Source organism: Penicillium verrucosum, assembly GCF_028828655.1.
Source record: "Penicillium verrucosum strain IBT 35672 chromosome Unknown utg000002l_segment0_segment0, whole genome shotgun sequence".
Taxonomy (NCBI): Eukaryota; Fungi; Ascomycota; class Eurotiomycetes; order Eurotiales; family Aspergillaceae; genus Penicillium; species Penicillium verrucosum.
The window spans coordinates 933,354-946,968 of NW_026643211.1; the positions used below are offsets into that span (position 1 = coordinate 933,354).

A 13,615-nucleotide genomic window follows, 5' to 3' on the forward strand; every position below is an offset into this window, starting at 1 on the left:
TTTTGTTTTTTGTACTCGGTTCGGCCGGTATGCATGATATTCGTGTGAGATTTGAGTATGGAATGACAAAGTACGGAAGCGGAGCTCCCTTTGTAATAACTCCTTGCCACCTTCATATTACACTGCATATTATAATCTCTATGGAGTACTCCGTAATATCTAATGCCAGCTCATGTCCTGCGCTCCTCTCCACTTTATGTGTTCTTACGTGCCGAGCGGGCTGGTCTGTAGGCCAGAGGACGACATTACCTACATACGGCGATAGCGTTTTCTCGTATTTTGACTCAGTTTATCTTTTCTGAAGAAAAAAAGAGGGTCAATGTCCACTATCAGCGCCGCTAAACACCACAAAGGTATATCCTGGTAGATCCCGTTCACGTCGATGGCGATGTAGATCAAGAACACTAGAAAAGCCACCCAAAGTACAAAAGTACGTACAATATACAATATACGACGTCTACAACGCCGTGTATTATGGCCAATCAGGCCATTATCGGTGCTGTTCGGCTTGCGTTCTTGTCAGATCCCATCAAAGTATATTTTGCCTTTGTATATAACCAGGATTCTGACACTGACAGATCAAATGTCAGCTGTTACATCCTAAGAGGGTTCAAATGAGGGACCCGAAACCCAGAGGAACAAAGTAATAGAATAATAATATTGGGGAAAAAACCATAGGCTGATCATTGAGCGGGCCGCAGTCCTTCCAGTCTCCATCTGTCTTTATCTTCCAATTTCTACACAATAACGGTTCTACATTTTGTCTTGTGCGTTTCAGCCATGCAGGCACGGTCTGGAGCCGATGTAGGTCGACACATGCGGCAATCTTTATATGCAAGCACACATCCAACACCCCCTACACAGTCGTCATCCTATCCACCACTACTCTACAAAATATACTACTCTGTGTTAGCCTAAATCGCGGGATTGTCAGTTCCCCGTTTCAAGATTGGGAGTTCGTCCTTCAAGTTAAAATTCCGGCGACATGTAGGACTAATGCACAATGTTCTTCAGAGCGTAAAGATCGCCAATTCCCCTCTTCCCAGCCACCGGGATATCTCACTGCATATCTAGTTGCGACTAACTCGATGCTACTAGCACAATTACCTTGTGAGCGCCCTAGCATGAAACAATATCTCAATATATGCATGGAGTACGTAGTAAAGAACTAACATAATAGTTACCCTACACACTCCTTAACACTGTTATTAACCAACCCAGTCTATCAAAACTCTCAAAGTCCCGGCCTTCGTTTAACCCCATATCCTACGTGAATAAACCAACCAATAAAGCTACGTTTTACTAGTATCCGTTATCCGTTTCAAGTTAGCTGCGATCCTGATTCTTTTTCGCCTGTACGGGTCTTCGAATCGGGGATTGAGCGACACGGCCCGGCGATGTGGATTCGACTGATCGAGTCTTCCCGATAAACTGGGCTGGTCTTGGCAACTCCATTTTTAACTGCTTCGAGACTTTTGATGCGAGTCACCGGATGATCCTGAGACGCACATGGCAGTTTTAGTACGAGTGCGGATATAGCCTTATATTGATTGTACTATCATTATATCCCTAGCATATACAATGTTTATCTCTTGACAGGTACAGTATACCAACACAATAGCATTTAGACCTACCTACTTGAGAGTAAGAGTATAGAAGTAAATATTCACTAGTCCACATAGAATAGAATAATACACTGCTATCTTCATTGCTATTCTCATTTTCACAATATGTAACAGCATCAATCCTATCCAATGAACTAACTACGAACCGGGGACCAAACACCCCACAAACCCAGTCTTGCCACTTCTTAAATCCCGAAGAATAAACCCAACAGCGGTTGACAGGACAAGATAGTCCCGGGGATGACTTTCTATTTCCCTCCCGTCACGTCCGATCTATGTCCCCGACCCTGTTCCTTGTGCCATAATCCATGACCCCATCCCGCTACTAAGGTACCTAGTAGCTAGCCTAGAAAAAGAACAACGCACACACTCCATTCCACATGGATGTGTTCTACCGATGTCCAGTACCTAGCGTCTAGCGGCTAATATGTACCCACCTGGATCCACCGTCTTTGTGATCCTGATCGACATGACCTCGGTTGGAATGGTGGTTGTGGAAGTGGATTCGATAATATAGCAGTGGGCGTGTGTAGCTAGGCACAATCTAGGTAATATCTTGTACTTGATTCACCGGGAATTCTGTTATCTGTAGGTTGTGGATGTGGATGTAGATGTGGATGCTTGCTGCGTTCGACTTTGCGGTGCGGGATTTGGAAAATAGTGAGGCTAGATCCAGAAGTGCGGAGATTTGACTTTGGGGATCTGGTAGAAGTTGGTCCACGACTTATTTTGACTGGAGGTTAGAGTTAACGCTTGAGGGCTGAATATGGCGTGGCCATGGCATAACATTCATGATGGTGGATATATCTCCTGCTTGGATTAGGAAAAGCTGGAAAGTGTCTGACGCTTCGCGTTTTGCTGGATATGGAAAATCGGGCGACAAATCCAGGGATGGGCCTAGATTACACGGACGAACGGCAGCTAAGTCTGCGAAGACACAATATCCAAGGAGCATGCCGAGGCCCAATGGGCCAAGGGGAGGTCCCTGGCTCTTCATGACTACTACGATAAACACCCATGGATGTATCCAAGGGAGCTACATTTCTTGGTAGCAAACGTCAGGTGTAAAATAAAAGGATACAATTACAATCATTAGCTCGCCCAGAACTAGAATAAAAGGGAATATTACGGCATTAAAAAAACAGCTCAAGGAATGTTTACATAAAAAGGACAGCGAGAACAGAGAACACGCCCGCAGGGCCCGAAGCAGCGCCCCCTCTCGGTGTATCAACAGGGAACAAGCAGGTTACAAATGGCAACCGAATGCATTAGGACGCGATGAGCGAACCTTGAAACGTAGCAAAGCAATCAACACAAAGGATAAGAAAAAAACTCCTTCCGGGGCAGCGTCTCCCGAGGTCAGAATCCATATTGCAAATTTTCTCCACAGAGGACCGAATTATTATCGTAACAACTGCAATGTGGAACGAATATTGAGCTCGTTGCTTGGTAGACTTTTGTACAAAAATCCCCAAGGTTATTTGAATCCTCCACTAATCAGCCCCTTTACAGAAGCTGGGCAAGGGCACCGAAGACAGCGGCGAGGCCGGCGACGGGGACGTTGGCACCGTTCATGAAGGCAGCACCGGAGCTGGTGCTGGAAGAGCCGCTGGAGCTAGAGCTGGAGGTGCCGGAGCCACCGTTGGCAGTGGTGGGGTTGTTGTTGGTGGCATCACACTTGAAGCCACCCTTGATGACATCGTCGTTCTTCAGCTTGCGGAGATCATCACAGCTGAAGTTGCCGCGGGTGCTCTGCATGTTGAAGCTACCCTCGACATCCTTGAGCGCACCGAGAGAAAGCCTATTCGCTGTTAGTATTTATCCGTGGAGAAAGCTGTGGGAGCTAGGTAGCTTACTTGTTGAAGGTACCGCTGAAGTCAATGGCACCGTTGACACGCTGGAGGGAGGGCAGGCTGATGGCGGAGAGCTTATCATCACGGGCAATGGTGAATCCACCGTCAACAGTCTTCAGGACGGGCATGCTGATGTTGGACAGCTTGGAGTTGTCCTTGAAGAGCAGGTCACCGGTCTGGGTCAGGTTGGGAGCGGAGAAGGTCTCGAACTTGGTACCCCAGAAGCCGAGCTGACCGGTGAGCTTCTCGAGAGAAGGCAGGGAGACGGAGGAGATGTTCTGGAAGGTCATGTTGGTACCGGTGCCCAGGTTGGGGAGGTCGACCTCGAGGGTGTCGTAGTTACCCGAGAAGCTGATCAGATCGGTGGCGTTCATAAGGTTGTTGATGTTGATGGTCCTCAGGTCACGGTTGTTCTGAATGCTGAAGGTACCGACGGTCTTGAGGGTGATACCGTTCAAGTCAGTCAGGCCAGTGTTGGCGATGCTGACGTCGCCAGCCTTGGTGACACCCTTGGAGAAGGACAACGACTGGAGCTTAGGGAGAGCCTCCCAGTTAATGGAACCAACGGAATCGAGCTGAGCGAAATCGAGGAGGGTCAGGGTGGTGAGACCCGACAAGTCGAAGGCCTTTCCGATCGTGGTAAGGGAGGGAGCAGTGATGGAGCTGACGTTGGCACCACCAGAGCAGATCAGACCACCGTTGATCTTCTCGACACCACTGAGCGAGAGCTCGCCGCTGTAGGACTCGTCGATGGTGACATCACCCTTGATGGTGGAGCAGGTGTTGATGCCATCAGCATCGCTCTGGCTCTTGATCTTAGTATCACTGCAGGCTGTAGGATGGCACTGTTAGTGGGTGTATGAAGTTTGTCAGGAATAGAGAGTACTCACAGGCAGCGAAAACAGCCTGGCTGGCGGCCAGCGCAGGGAGGATATACTTCAGAGACATGATAGATTCTGAAGTAGATGTTAACGATGAATTCTGTGGGATTTTTCGATCAGGGGGGAAGGATTGTACCGATTAGAGATATGGGGAATGGTAGAGCAGGTAAATTCGCAATGAGTGATTAGAGAAGAAGCGCTTCAAACGAGAGGGAAGCGAAAATACTGCCGAGGGTGTACAAGGCAGGAACTCTCAAATGGTAAGAACGAATGGACGAAGGTTGGGAGGAGAAATGAAGAAGAAGAAGGAGCCTTGGGGGAGGAAAGGGGAGGTGGAGATTGTTTGTATTCTAATCTTACCAGGTGCCACTATTTTACTTATATGGGTTTATCGATACCAAGGGGGATGGGAAAAAACACACACAGTACCGCATCCGGCATGTCAGGGCCGTGCCAGGGCAGTGCCAGGTATTTTATCGCTGGTTTCAACTTGGCCGATTAGCCATAATCTTACATTGAAACTGAAAATTACTTTAAAATTACCAAATTACATATTACCAAATTATTAAAATAAATAAAATAAAAAGTCAATACAAATAATTCCAGACCAATTCCTGCTTTTGAGCGCTAGTGCACTCCTCCAAGCTTGGTACCTCGTCCCCATTCGCCCCCTTTCTCCATTTGTGGTTATAGAATTTGCCTTGGGTATTTTGTTTACTCTGATGATTCATGGATCTGTATTTCTATGGATGCGGAACATCGTTGGAGTCACATGTAGATAGTTAGTTAACTATTCAAATGTTTACATAACTACTATAAAGTACATAGTTAATGTAACTAGATGCTTTCGTCACTTTGAAATTGGGCCATGCACTCACTAAGTAAGGTACTATATACACTATACCCTGTACAACTTGGGGACTGGTTGATCAGGCCTCCCCACGGTATGAATGATAGTTGTCACGGTAGATTTTGTACAACCATCATTTGCACACTGTCTTGGGGTTTCTCTTAGGCCGATCAAAAAGTACCTAGTTACATAGTTAGTCATATATCCTCGGTATCTTGGACATGGACAAAAATCCCATGCAAATTTTATATAGTACCAGCATTATCGCCCATCGATAGGATACAGCGTTACCACTAGACGGGTCTAATAATATTGCATAAATACTAGCTTATAACAAACGTCCAATCATTCAGCACTTGACGGCAACGGGTCAATCAGAAGTTCGCTAACCAATTTATCAACGGCCCCATCCTATCCTATCTATCACCTGCTGTCGTCATCCATGCGACCAAGCTCGCTCGAAACTCCCCTGTAGATCTTCAAATGTCTTGTGTTATAACTTCGTTTCTCATTGGATATTACTGTATTTATATGAGACAATATCCAGCCCTTATAGCTAGGATCATACAATATACTCGGTACATACTTGCCAATCACTAAATCTCTCTTAACACTTCGTACGGAGCATATCGACAACCGTAATCTCCCACCCAAAACACATCCACGCAATCTATAAACTTGATTTCGAAGCTTTTCACTTTGATAGTGGCCGATCTAAATTTGCGGGAACCCAAACCTTCTCTGGACCCGCATCCTGCCGCTCTCGTCGATTCCCCGGTATGCGCGACTTCTGATTGGCCCTGGATCACCGTCAATCCTCGCTGTTTCCCGAAAATACAGCTCTATCTGAGGCGAAATATTCGGCCCCTTCGCGAGTATGATATGCAAATGGTATCCAAAGAAAGCCTGATCTTCACCATCAAACCATCCAGTCCGATCCCCTGGCCCATATTTGATGCGCTATACGCACAGCAGTTGGCATAAGAGGTAATTTAACTATCGGAGATCAATAAGTCGATCGCAACTGATTTTGTGCAGCTTTGCCACAATTTCCATTTGTACCCAACTAGGTAGGTAGGTACATAATTTCGCTGGGTATATATGCACCTACCTTGCCTATATTGTACGATGTACAGCTTTAAATCACAATGATGCAGCTCCAAGACGAGCCACGATACATTAATCTGGAAATTTTCCATGTATGGTATACTGACAACTGAAAATTTCAAGATCTGTGCGTTTTCGGTAACAATCCAGAACCCCGGCTATTAATTCGGCCCCGAGGATGGATCTTTAATTAACTAAGACACGATCAAGCCATGTCTAGAGCTTCTATGGGCCCTCCAAGTTTTCAAATAGAAGTTTCAATCGCATCTTGTTCTTCAAGGCGCAATAGAATGAACAGTATTGACCCTTGGGAGATTTTGATGTTTACACAACACAAATATGCATTTCCGGGTGGCAACAAAGTCATTATCGGAGATGTTACGGAGTACAGTATGTAAAGTCAGGAAATGTTTCAGAACGGAGCCAACTGCGTCTCACCCCACTCTTGTACCGCTCCACTGAGTGATAGGTTTTCTTTTTCTCGATCGCTTAGAATCCTATCAGAAAACTTGCTTCATTATGTATACTAGTATTCTACCTAGGTACCTCGACTATGTTGTATGGAGCATGGACGCGTTGTCATGTACTCCGTAGCAAAATCCGCGTCTGCAAAATTGCAAAAAAAAAAAAAAAACAAACCTTGATACACGCGGGCCTGAATACCCAAGCTCATTACGCCACAAATATAGATACCGCGAAACGTCAAGCTAGGCCCAGCTCTGAGCTGTCCTAAACAGCCACTTGTCACTTTACAAAAGACACATCTGTACAAAGTACTTCGTATGGTGATTTCTGTCTCATGGCATTCAACTCACATTCCCGTCCTGTCGGCCCTAAGAGGCCGACAGACTGGCCACGCACTGGAATGCGTGTAACGCTCAGAAACGGGTGTGTGCCTATCTAGGGGTCGCGGATGGCCACATTCCCTCTAGCACCAGATCATTATCGAAAACCAAACAAGCAAAATTCACTCGCCCGACCACTCTGGAGTATGTGTTTATATCCTAATCCGGATTATCGTGGTCGTGTACACTTAGGACTGCAATGCGAAGATACTCGTGGTCTGGGGCTTCCAAGACTAATGAATGGTCTCACAAACAAGGATCCATTCTTGTTTCGAACTGATGCAGAAACATCTTCCGAGATTTGACTCGGTCCAACGCTTCAGCCTAAATGCTAACCTCTGTTTTTACTGGTCGATCTCCAATTGCATTACATGAACGGTCGGTTCATTTCCACCCTTTTTTTTTCCCTATTTTTTCTCCTCCCGGATATAATTAGTCGGCGAGTCAATATAACCGTAGATCACTGACGCGAGCACCTGTGTTTCATATAATCTCCATCTAGCTGAACAATTCTACTATAAGATCACGCCAATATATCATGACTATATCTATCTATGCTCAATCCGTTGTCGAACTTTTCATGTAAAAATTGTTGTATTGTGTTACGAAGCTACCATGGATCTTCAATTTCGGTCCACGGGGTGTTCTTGCGGATAGTTCCATCAGCGGAGTATATTGCATCCAATCGCGTGACTTTCCAATATAAATCCAAGGTACAACCCTCTTCATACTTTTTCTGTATAACGTCTCGCAAGAATTGATTTGCTGGCGAGTACCAGTATTTATAGAGTCCATTTTACATTGAGAATATCAGGAATTTTATTGGTTCAAATAGCCCTAGGATTCGGTTTTAGTATGTAATATATATATGTAGATGGAGAAATTTTCTCAATACAAATCATAAAAATTGCTTGCAATATAGAACTAAAAGGTAGAACTGTCAATAAATATATGTATTAGTAGCATAATGCATCCAACATGTTCCGTACAATAACTATATAACGCGTTCAATTATCCTTTCATATGCCAGGCTAAGTCATAATATAATCAGCACATCACGCTCGTTGGGTGAAAATTCCAAGAAGCTCGAGCCGCGAGTTTACCATGGAATACTTTATATACCATCTCTTGGCACCGAATTTTGCTTCCATTCAATACACAAGCAAGGCTTTGTCATTGGTATCCAGTAACAGTTCGCGCACAATATGCGGGACTGTAAAAGCTGTGGTAGTATTCGGCGCTTGTCGCAGCAGCGCAGATGCAGTCACAGTAACATGGAGCGCCAATGTATGCCGCAGATGATCCACGATAACTATGAATACTGATCGAGGTGGATAATCAGACGTTGATGGAGTGTCCATTTATAGAAAGGGAAGACAGGGGAAGTAATTAGCAATTCAATTTCAGATCCTACCCCTGTAAGTTTCAATATAACTTAGACATAAGTCATGACGCGGCTTAGAAAGAATAACTATGCAGTGATATGTATAACCTTATCTTCCATGGACACGTGTAGATTTGGTGTAGAGGTAACCTTTCGGAGGGGTTTCCAGGTCTCTATACTAGGAAGATATATAGTTAGATGGTTGTCTTGTGGGGAGGAGAGATTGAAAACTATATGAGTATATGTGATAGCTAGAGGAAAAGTGGTATATTAAAAGTATATACAAGAAAAATGAAAATATATTTACCATGTCCAGAATCGATGCTCAATAATAGAAATTTGCGTGCCTGTCTTGTCTAGCTGCGAGCGTCATTATGCTTGGCACTCGTGGGGTAGCGCGGCGAATCTCCAACTCCGCACCACCTCCGCAAACCCCAGCTTCCCCTCTAACCTTCTCGAGACTTTCTCAGAGCTGATACATAGGTCATTGGAAACGGGTATCTCATATATTACTCAAGAATGTCACTCAGACGCTCAGCCCGACTGGGTTCCATCCCAACCATCAAGGCACCACTACTGCAAAGCGCAGCTCCGAGCGAAGCAACCAGAGTCCAACACAGCGCAGTGGCAAAACCTCGCAAGGCACCCACGAAGCCCAATAAATCAGATAAAAAGCCCACGAAAACGAAACCCAAAAAAAAGAACGTCTTATTGGTCCCCCGAGCCAGCAGTCACGGAGAATCAAGAAACATACAATCAGCCCTCAGCCACTAACCCCACGATATTCAGACCTCAGACACCGCCTCCCCTCGACCGCCCCGTCGACCCGCATCGAACAAACGCAACCCTCATCACCCCTCATGGCTCAACGGTAAACGCCTACCCAGCCCACGTAGAAGATGCCTCGCCCTCGAAAACCGGCCTTCCGCGGCCAATGGCCACAACAGGAACATTACTCGAGAAAGCCACCGCGCACCTCATAGCAACAGATCCACGCATAGCAACAGTGATTGATCAGCATCCATGTCCGCTCTTCTCGCCTGCCGGCTTAGCAGAGGAAATCGACCCCTTCAACAGCCTGACCAGCAGTATCATCGGCCAGCAAGTCTCCGGCGCAGCAGCAAAGTCTATCAGGAACAAGTTTCTGACGCTATTTGATTTACCCGATACTGTTGCGCCGGATGGACATAGACATGCAAAGTTCCCGACACCGGATCAGGTCGCTAAATGTGATATTCCTACACTGCGCACGGCGGGGCTGTCGCAGCGTAAGGCAGAGTATATCCAGGGACTTGCAGAAAAGTTTGCCAGTGGAGAGCTTGGAGCGAGGACGTTGGCACGGGCTACTGATGAGGAGCTTTTTGAGAAGCTTATTGCTGTTCGTGGATTGGGGCAGTGGTCGGTTGAGATGTTTGCTATGTTTGCGCTTAAGCGCATCGATGTGTTTTCTACTGGGGATTTGGGAGTACAGTAAGCTCATATCTTGTTTTTGTTCTACGCAAATCCTTGTCTTACGGACGGGATGGGTTGTGTTATGGGTCAGCAGGTTTATTGACACAGTAGTAGACGAGGCTGTGCTGCCTTTGTAGGTCGTGATGTGAGCAAACTCAAGGGCAAGGGTGGTGGTAAGTTCAAATATATGGCTGAAAAGGATATGCTGGAACTTGCTGCCAAGTTTGCACCATACAGGTATGTCTCACCCTGTTGATGATGTAGACAATGTGCTCACTTCCATGATCTAGGAGTCTGTTTATGTGGTATATGTGGAGGATTGAGGATGTTGATGTGGCTGTTCTTGGTGGTTAAAAGATGTAGATGCACTACCTCTGTGAATCAGGCTACTATGATACTCTGTGGTTTACCGGACGTTGAGAATTTGAGATCTTAGTATAGATCTTACCATAATGTATATAGTCAATTCTTGGCAGTGAATTGTGGCTCTGCTTTTGTGGGCATGAGAAAAGGGGAATAATTGAAGATGTTATTATACATGCAGGCAGATGAGGTTGGGCGCCTAACGCCCAAACACACTAGGCACCAACCTGCATAGGCTACACTACCTCGAACCACTCTAGTCATTACTAAATGCTATGAATAAAGAAGTGCAAGACCCACTTGGAGATATAAGCGCGCGAAGAAAATCGATTTGTACAGTATCAGTACACTCAGGCTGCGTAACCAAGCCATGGGCCGCCGACGACGACGCCCATTCTATTACGAAGAAAGCACACCAGGCGTTTATTCCATGTCAACAACAATGCTACCCAACCCCCTGTTTTCATATTCTATTGAAGCAAGCAGTAACGGCTTACTTGCGGACAACAAGGTTGTCGAGGTCAGCACGCTCCTTAACCTCCTTCTCGATCTCGCGGATGATGGGGCTAAGGTACTCGACGTCCTATTTGATTTGCATCGTTAGCATTGTGTTCGACGTGGTGAGTGGATGCCCCAAAACGGAGTCGGGATGAATGTGACAAATCCATGCAACAGGATTGGCCGATATGGAGACCAATGCGGGGAGGGCGAAATTTGGATGTTGGGGACTCACCTCCTCGGGCTTGATCTGCTCGTTGGCGGGAAGGAGAGTGTGGGAGATGGAGCACTGCAATTGACACATTTGTTAGGTTCTGCGCCAGTCGGATACAGAGGAAGGGGGGTCGGTCGAACCTGGAAAGCACGGCGGATACGGAAGACACGGTCGTAGGCCTCCTTGGTGGGAAGACGCTTGATGGCCTTCTGGACGTTCTCGCTCTCCTCAGGGATCAAGTCATCGAACCTAGTTGGGCGGTTAGCAAGTGTTTCGGTCCAACCCTGCCGCGAACGATATCCGAAAGACCGGGCCTCCGGGCAAATTCGATACAACTGCGATCGCATTCCAAGGATATGCCACCGGTGCGCGACGAATTTGACCAGGCAATTCCCAATCCTTGTCTCAATCGCTCGTGGTCGGGGGGTTGTCGATGTGGGAGGGCAAGATTTACTTGAGTCCGAGTCTCCTGTAGCCGGCGGCATCGGTGTACCAGTGGGAGAGAGGGGTGAGCCAGCTCTTGAGCCATGGGCGCTTGACGATGTAACTGGCGAGCGAAGGGGCGGACATTTTGAATCCCGGGTATCCCAATTAACGTGGGTGTGGTGAGAGGTTGGTAAGGCTATCCGACTGGAACACGAGATGACCCGATGTTGCGAGGTTGTGCAAAACGGAGCTCGGACGGCTAGTCCCGAAACGGCAGTTCTACGCCTGAGGCCAAGACCACGTGATATATATGTGCCTCAGGCGGTGGGGAAACTGGGAATGTCAATCGGCGCACTCCACCTAAACGATGGTTTCCTATGTCATATCCTCTTTTTGATCTTATCGCTTGCTTTGATAGAGGTGGGATTTATTAAGACTCAAAGCAATAACTAATCCCTGCTCCCACTGAGAAGCTTGTTTGTTCTGAAAACCCCGCCCACGTCCGTGCTGCAAGATAATCGAACATTGCGCATTCAACACAATCAGACCGGGTTCGGCAACCATCGGCCCCGAAAACTCCTCTCAATCCTTCGTCATTACACACCTTCTTCCTTACACTATCTACGGACTTTGTACTTTGGATTTTGGATATTCGGATAAATCTACGTTTCTTTCCCAGCTCGGTTTGAAATAGGGTTCTTGGGTTCCGGATCGAGCACCCGATATGCTCGTGTCCGGGAGCCCTCGTTGATTCAGTACGGTTCGACAAGCTGCGTGAGCGCCGGCCACCAAGATGACTACAAACGGCCGAAGCGCTCCGAACAGCTCCCAAAACCAAACTCGCTCAATCCATGTCGATAATGCTCCCAATGTGCCCGCCGCATCGGGCTCTGATTTTAAAGCACGCCTCGAGGTCTTTTCCACCAAGATACCCAACTTTTACATAGCACCTTTCTGCGGAGCCAGCGCTGGCGTGGCCTCTGGTATTGTCACCTGTCCTCTTGATGTTATCAAAACGAAGCTCCAAGCCCAGGGTGGGTTTCGGCGGGGAGCAAAAGAAGTTGCCTCGGGAGTGCTGTATCGTGGCATGCTCGGAAGTGGAAGGAGAATTTGGCGAGAAGATGGCGTTCGCGGTCTCTACCAGGGATTAGGTCCAATGTTGCTGGGATATCTTCCCACCTGGGCTGTCTACCTAGCAGTCTATGACCGGACCCGTGAATACTTTTATGACCAGACAGGTAGGTACCTCCAGAATGGAGGATTCGATCATTCATCAATACTGATCAAATTACAGGAAGCTGGTGGTTATCCCGCGGATATGCATCAATCACAGCTGGTGCATGTTCAACAGTTGTGACGAACCCTATTTGGGTCATCAAGACCAGGCTCATGTCGCAAAGCCTTAAACAAAACAGCGAAGGAGTGCGAGCTCCTTGGCAATACTCAGGAACATGGGATGCTGCCCGCAAAATGTATCAAATCGAGGGCCTACGCTCCTTCTACTCTGGTCTCACCCCGGCTCTGCTGGGACTGACTCATGTGGCCATTCAATTCCCCCTCTACGAATATCTAAAGATGGCCTTGACAGGCTATGGTATCGGTGAACACCCCGATACCGGTAGCTCACACTGGGTGGGGATATCTGTTGCTACTTTCCTCAGCAAGATCTGTGCGAGTACAGTCACATACCCGCACGAGGTCTTGCGGACCCGACTCCAAACACAACAACGGACTGTTCCGGCGCAATCTCACGAAGAGATTGCGTTCCGTGGCGGATTGAAACATCCACATGACCGTGGCCGGTCAGGCGGCATATCCTCGTCAGACGGAATGCGTAATCGCCCACGCTATAATGGCATGGTGCGCACGTTCCAGACAATCCTTAAGGAAGAGGGATGGCTTGCGTTTTATTCCGGGATTGGCGTCAATCTGTTCCGGGCCGTCCCGGCCGCCATGACTACCATGCTCACCTACGAATACCTGCGGAAGCAGATCAATACTTTGCAGCATGAGGGTGCGCTGAGGATCCAGATGGAAGAAGAAGCTAGGAGATCTATTTGACACCCACGACATATCAAAAAACAAGAGACTACCTTCAATCTCCAATCTTCCTTCAT

The 13,615-nt window shown here is 47.2% G+C and overlaps 4 protein-coding genes across 4 annotated transcripts; 2 read left to right on the forward strand and 2 right to left on the reverse strand.

The window, feature by feature from the left end:
- Positions 1 to 3,131: 3,131 nt before the first annotated feature.
- On the reverse strand, positions 3,132 to 4,426 carry ecm33 (GPI-anchored protein Ecm33; the record flags this gene model as incomplete). The annotated part of the gene is made up of 3 exons (XM_057218689.1): positions 3,132 to 3,426; positions 3,482 to 4,310; positions 4,369 to 4,426. The coding sequence occupies 3 exons, from the start codon at positions 4,424 to 4,426 to the stop codon at positions 3,132 to 3,134; spliced, it is 1,182 nt and encodes a 393-aa protein (XP_057072780.1).
- Positions 4,427 to 9,064: 4,638 nt separating this feature from the next.
- Positions 9,065 to 10,351, forward strand: alkA (DNA-3-methyladenine glycosylase II; the record flags this gene model as incomplete). Its single annotated transcript, XM_057218690.1, has 4 exons — positions 9,065 to 9,259; positions 9,342 to 10,015; positions 10,112 to 10,234; positions 10,288 to 10,351. The coding sequence occupies 4 exons, from the start codon at positions 9,065 to 9,067 to the stop codon at positions 10,349 to 10,351; spliced, it is 1,056 nt and encodes a 351-aa protein (XP_057072781.1).
- A 502-nt stretch (positions 10,352 to 10,853) lies between these two features.
- N7516_005971 (ubiquinol--cytochrome-c reductase subunit 7) lies at positions 10,854 to 11,642 on the reverse strand (the record flags this gene model as incomplete). Its single annotated transcript, XM_057218691.1, has 4 exons — positions 10,854 to 10,943; positions 11,094 to 11,147; positions 11,213 to 11,321; positions 11,527 to 11,642. The coding sequence occupies 4 exons, from the start codon at positions 11,640 to 11,642 to the stop codon at positions 10,854 to 10,856; spliced, it is 369 nt and encodes a 122-aa protein (XP_057072782.1).
- A 649-nt stretch (positions 11,643 to 12,291) lies between these two features.
- Positions 12,292 to 13,559, forward strand: N7516_005972 (uncharacterized protein; the record flags this gene model as incomplete). Its single annotated transcript, XM_057218692.1, has 2 exons — positions 12,292 to 12,736; positions 12,793 to 13,559. 2 exons carry the CDS (start codon positions 12,292 to 12,294, stop codon positions 13,557 to 13,559), a joined length of 1,212 nt encoding a protein of 403 aa, XP_057072783.1.
- Between the last annotated feature and the right edge of the window lie 56 nt (positions 13,560 to 13,615).